Source organism: Protopterus annectens, chromosome 9.part0 (assembly GCF_019279795.1).
Source record: "Protopterus annectens isolate FY-2018-M chromosome 9.part0, PAN1.0, whole genome shotgun sequence".
In the NCBI taxonomy this organism is placed as follows: Eukaryota; Metazoa; Chordata; order Ceratodontiformes; family Protopteridae; genus Protopterus; species Protopterus annectens.
In genome coordinates this window covers 1499281918-1499287917 of record NC_056743.1, presented here as the reverse complement: position 1 = coordinate 1499287917, position 6000 = coordinate 1499281918, and the positions used below count along the sequence as shown (strand labels likewise).

General features: G+C 37.3%; 1 protein-coding gene across 1 annotated transcript in view; it reads left to right on the top strand.

Annotated features, from left to right (window-relative positions):
* Positions 1–4118: 4118 nt before the first annotated feature.
* The window catches only part of LOC122810961, a 193910-nt gene continuing 192028 nt past the window's right edge, over positions 4119–6000 (top strand). Inside the window, exon 1 of the mRNA XM_044082489.1 lies at positions 4119–4812. Within this exon, the coding sequence (XP_043938424.1) occupies positions 4197–4812 (616 nt within the window). The 5' untranslated portion in view covers positions 4119–4196. The remainder of the gene's footprint in view (positions 4813–6000) is intronic.

Genomic DNA, 6000 nt, shown 5'->3' with positions numbered 1-6000 from the left:
AGAACAACTCGAGTGGGTCATGCAATCGTGATTACCCTGTAACTGTACTGAATGAGGGACTGAATGCGTCCGCTAACAACTTGCCTGGTTTAGGGGAAAACGGAAGGAGTTTTTCCACTGTGTTAGCGCCTACAACCCATGTGGGAACGACAGACGTGGGGAATATAGGAGCTGCTGCGAATGTAGCAACGAGTGAGAGACTTGGTGTAAATTCAACGAATGTGACTAATAATGGGCTTGCTGACATAAAACGTTGGTTAGCGGAAGATTTTTCTTTTACACGCCAGTCAGGTAATTCCTTTAATAAAGATACAATTAACTTAGGTAATATTAATGTTACCAATGCATCTCCAGATATTATATCCAATTTACAGAAACTTGATAAATTGCTTATAAAGATGAAAAATTACAACTGGAGATTAGTTATTTCAATGAATGTTTGGCATGTAAGGTCATTCCCAAAGGACTTAGATACCACCAGTTTCCCACTGGGCTGGTCCCCAACTCTGAATTTCATAATGATCTTCTAGCATTATTTGAACGCAATGGAGCCGACTTGTTGAAATTAATGGTGAAACACTACACATTATGGGTGAATGACCTAAGTAATGACATCATGGCTTTGGATTCTATTATTAAGTTGGATAGTGATTTTGAGAGGTTTAAATTTGAATATGATCGCAGTTTCATCAGTGTGAACCAATATTTGGGTAAATTAAAACAGAATAAGGTTAAAAAGTTGGAGCGCGATTGTGCTGCATATGAAAGTGGGACTGCTTACCCACTTCCATCTGTATCCCAAGTTTGGCAACATACTCTTCAAATTAGTGGGAACCAAGTTATTAACAGTAACAATGGTAGTGTCCCGAATTACACTAACTCGAACTTGAGGCTACATAACCATCCAACAGTAGCCACACCTGATCGTGTAAATGAAGAAGAACCTACAGTGAGGAGAAGTGAACGGTTACAAAATGGCAATAAAGGTACAAATGTAAATGGGCAAACCGCTCAACCCCCACAATTCCATCAGGTTTTTCACGAGGGTCCAGGTAAGGGACCGATTCCCAAACAGAGGAACTACACTTATTACAACAGGATGCGAGGACAGAAATCCAAATAATCCAGGGAGGTTTACGCTCCTGTGACTATGACTTGGATTCATTGGTTCCTACATATAACGAAAGGGATAATTGTCTATTAGTGACTGACGAACTTAATAATATTTCTGAGGAAGAGGAAGCATACATTGGGTATGTCGAGCCCAATGTTCTATTACCATCTGAAATTACTACCTATACTGAAGATTTGGTTGATGTGATTGATGTTCACCATGATTCAGTGGGTCTTTTTGGCCCTGTGATTTTGGTGAACAATACTGGTGACTTTACAGTGTATAATTTTTCATCAGTGACTATACCTCATGACTTGATTGAACTTTTGTCTAAAGGATATACTTATGTCCCTAAAAACAAACTGGACTTGGTTAACACCACTTTGGACATTAAGCTTTTCACCCATAAGTTGAATTTTAATTTGATGCTTGGGGGGTACGAAGGAAACAACGGTATATTAGACCCTTTCCGAGTTCCTAGTGTATTTAACCCACCCTTGCACCCATTGATTCAACTTTTTGAAACCATGTGTGAATTAGACTTGAGACATAATGCAAAATTTAGTTCTAATGTTAACAATTCACATGACAGCAACAAGGAGAATGATCTTTTAGAGTTTACTAGACTTTATAATTTACGTATATGTAAGCCCGATAAAAGGGGGAGGTGCTGTAATTTTTGATCAGAATGACTACTTTGATAGGATGACAGGTCTAGTAAACAATGAGTCCTATGAGGAAAGTTCTAGATCTGAAGTTAATAGGGCATATTCTTCAATTAGAAATAGCATTGAGGATATGTATATCGAAGGAAGGCTTCAGGAAGATCATTACAATTATATGTTAATTTTGCACCCTAGATTTCCTAGGTTATTTGGAATACCCAAAATACATAAAAACATCAACCACCCCCCCCTATGCGTCCCCTAGTGGATAGTCGTGGGTCACCGATGTACACATGTGCTAAAATAGTCGATTCAATTTTGAAGAAATATTTAAAAGGAGAAGAGCACATTTGTAAAGACTCATGGTCTTTTTTGGCCAAAATTGACACTCTTGAATATGACGTCAACTGTAATTTTTTGACAGTTGACGTCAAAGATTTATATACTTGTATTCCACACGACATTGCGACTGAAAGTGTGGCTATCTTTCTTAAAAGGAAGAATGCTTCCATAGGGGAAACGTCACTGGTTATAGAACTACTTGAAATTATCCTACATAATTATTTTATGTTGGGGGATAATTTCTTCTTGCAGAAAGTGGGGGTGGCGATGGGTTCTCCCTGTGGTGCCAGTATAGCTAACATCGTGATGGCACAATGGGAGAGAGATTATGTGTTTAATAACAGTGCTTTGAATGATAAAATCTGTTTTTACACCAGATACCTAGATGATATTTTCATCTTGCTAAGAGGTGACGTAAATTTAAGCCTTAAAATTGTTGAGATGTTTAATACTTCAACATCCTTTTTAAAATTTACATCTTCATTTAATGAAAACGCAGTGGCTTATTTGGATATCTTGTTAGAGAAGAACAACGATTTAAAAGCTTATACAGCAACCATTCCCAGAAAATCTACATATTCAAACTCTCTCCTACATTTTTCCAGTTGTCACCCGAACTTTCAGAAAAGATCAGTTGTTAAGGGACAACTTGTAAGAGCGGACCGTATTGTTAGTTTGGACAATGATTTTGAATCTGAATGTAACAACCTTAAATCTATGTTTACTCATAGGGGATACCCGCTCACTATGGTTGAATCTCTTATTAAAGAAGTCACTCTCAAAAGACAAAGAGGAGAGTATAGACCTATTTTACAAGTACATAGTAGGGTAGTAAGTATAGATGATCGTACGTTAGTTATTCCTCCCTTGAAGCCAATTAATTTGTCATTAAATTATGACAACCAAAAGGACAAAGATAATTGTCCTAGATTGATTTTGACCTACAATATTAATAGTTACATGTTGGCTGACTTGGTAAAAAAGAATTGGGACATTTTTAAAACTAACCCCTTACTATATAATAAGGTGGGTGATTTTCCTGGTATTACATTTAGACGTGGTAAGAATTTAAAGAATTTACTTGAATTTTCCCCTATTACACCAGCAAAAACACCAGGCATGTTTAAATGCCAAAGTTGTAATAGATGTAATAGTATTCTTGAAACTAACAAGTTCAAAATTAATGGAAGACTTTACGGACTAAGATATAGAACTAACTGTAACTCACGTATGGTAGTGTACTTGGCGCAGTGCCAGCAATGTCCCGGTTTCTACATTGGTAAAACCGAACGTAGACTCCGGGATCGTATTTATGAGCATCTTTATGCAATTAAAAAGGACAAACAAGAAAATGCATTGGCAAAACACACTTCTATGTGGAAGGATCATCAGTTTAAATTTTTGATTATTGACCAAGTAGTAGACAAACAACAGGGAGCCCCTTTACATTTGTTATTAGAGGAAAAAGAGTTGAAATGGCAGATTAGATTGAATTCGTATTCATTCCCAGGACTTAATGACCAGTGTTCAATTAGCTGCTTACTAAAACTGAAAAGTTTAAAAAGGTGACATTTTTGGTCATAATTTATTTGCATATTTTACAGAGTGATATGAGTTTATATTATGTATTTTTTCTAAGTTTTTTTATACTTGTGTTTTTACTTGTTGTGAAGTTTCATTGTTCTTTTTATAATTATGAGGGAGGGAGGGTATTTTGCTATAGGGTTTAACATTTAGGTCCACCATATGTATGTTTTTTATATAAAAGTGTACTGTTGTTTTAAACCTTTAAAACTTTAGGTTATTTGAGCATGAATTGATTTTGATTGCTATCAGCTGTTATTGCTTGATGACATGGCTCAATATTTAAAGCTTTCTAAAGCAGTTTAATTTGTGATGTTCTGAGGAAGTCTACCTATTCAGGTAGACGAAAAGCGCTTTAACATACTGTTTCTTTCCTTGTGAATAAAGTGTCCGTGTGTTGGCAACATCGTGTTTTCCTGTAATTACAGCATTCTACATTCCAGGGTGTTTGTGTTTATTCCAAGTATTTTTCGTTTGTATATTTGAAGTTGATGGCGTCCTTAACCCTGGACCGTGAAGGCAGTTTTTCGCGGGAATCTACCCTGTTGTTATTAAGAGGCTGTGATAGTGCTGACGACATAGCACCAGCTAAATTGACCAACGCTGCAGGACATGATTCACTTTTCGACTCTCTGTTCCAGCGAATGGATTCGCTTTGTGCACGTTTGGACCGTATTGATTCTCAGCAGCAGGAAATGAAACTCCTGCTTGCTGTACCTGCACCTGTAGCTTCGTCTATTAAAAACATTGAAACTTCAATTTTGGTTCGTGATCCTGTATTGGTTTTGGACCCTGGTTCTGGGAATGTATTAAGTGAGAACAACTCGAGTGGGTCATGCAATCGTGATTACCCTGTAACTGTACTGAATGAGGGACTGAATGCGTCCGCTAACAACTTGCCTGGTTTAGGGGAAAACGGAAGGAGTTTTTCCACTGTGTTAGCGCCTACAACCCATGTGGGAACGACAGACGTGGGGAATATAGGAGCTGCTGCGAATGTAGCAACGAGTGAGAGACTTGGTGTAAATTCAACGAATGTGACTAATAATGGGCTTGCTGACATAAAACGTTGGTTAGCGGAAGATTTTTCTTTTACACGCCAGTCAGGTAATTCCTTTAATAAAGATACAATTAACTTAGGTAATATTAATGTTACCAATGCATCTCCAGATATTATATCCAATTTACAGAAACTTGATAAATTGCTTATAAAGATGAAAAAATTACAACTGGAGATTAGTTATTTCAATGAATGTTTGGCATGTAAGGTCATTCCCAAAGGACTTAGATACCACCAGTTTCCCACTGGGCTGGTCCCCAACTCTGAATTTCATAATGATCTTCTAGCATTATTTGAACGCAATGGAGCCGACTTGTTGAAATTAATGGTGAAACACTACACATTATGGGTGAATGACCTAAGTAATGACATCATGGCTTTAGATTCTATTATTAAGTTGGATAGTGATTTTGAGAGGTTTAAATTTGAATATGATCGCAGTTTCATCAGTGTGAACCAATATTTGGGTAAATTAAAACAGAATAAGGTTAAAAAGTTGGAGCGCGATTGTGCTGCATATGAAAGTGGGACTGTTTACCCACTTCCATCTGTATCCCAAGTTTGGCAACATACTCCTCAAATTAGTGGGAACCAAGTTATTAACAGTAACAATGGTAGTGTCCCAAATTACACTAACTCGAACTTGAGGCTACATAACCATCCAACAGTAGCCACACCCGATCGTGTAAATGAAGAAGAACCTACAGTGAGGAGAAGTGAACGGTTACAAAATGGCAATAAAGGTACAAATGTAAACGGGCAAACTGCTCAACCCCCACAATTCCATCAGGTTTTTCACGAGGGTCCAGGTAAGGGACCGATTCCCAAACAGAGGAACTACACTTATTACAACAGGATGAGAGGACAGAAATCCAAATAACCCAGGGAGGTTTACGCTCCTGTGACTATGACTTGGATTCATTGGTTCCTACATATAACAAAAGGGATATTTGTCTATTAGTGACTGACGAACTTAATAATATTTCTGAGGAAGAGGAAGCATACATTGGGTATGTCGAGCCCAATGTTCTATTACCATCTGAAATTACTACCTATACTGAAGATTTGGTTGATGTGATTGATGTTCACCATGATTCAGTGGGTCTTTTTGGCCCTGTGATTTTGGTGAACAATACTGGTGACTTTACAGTGTATAATTTTTCATCAGTGACTATACCTCATGACTTGATTGAACTTTTGTCTAAAGGATATACGTATGTCCCTAAAAACAAACT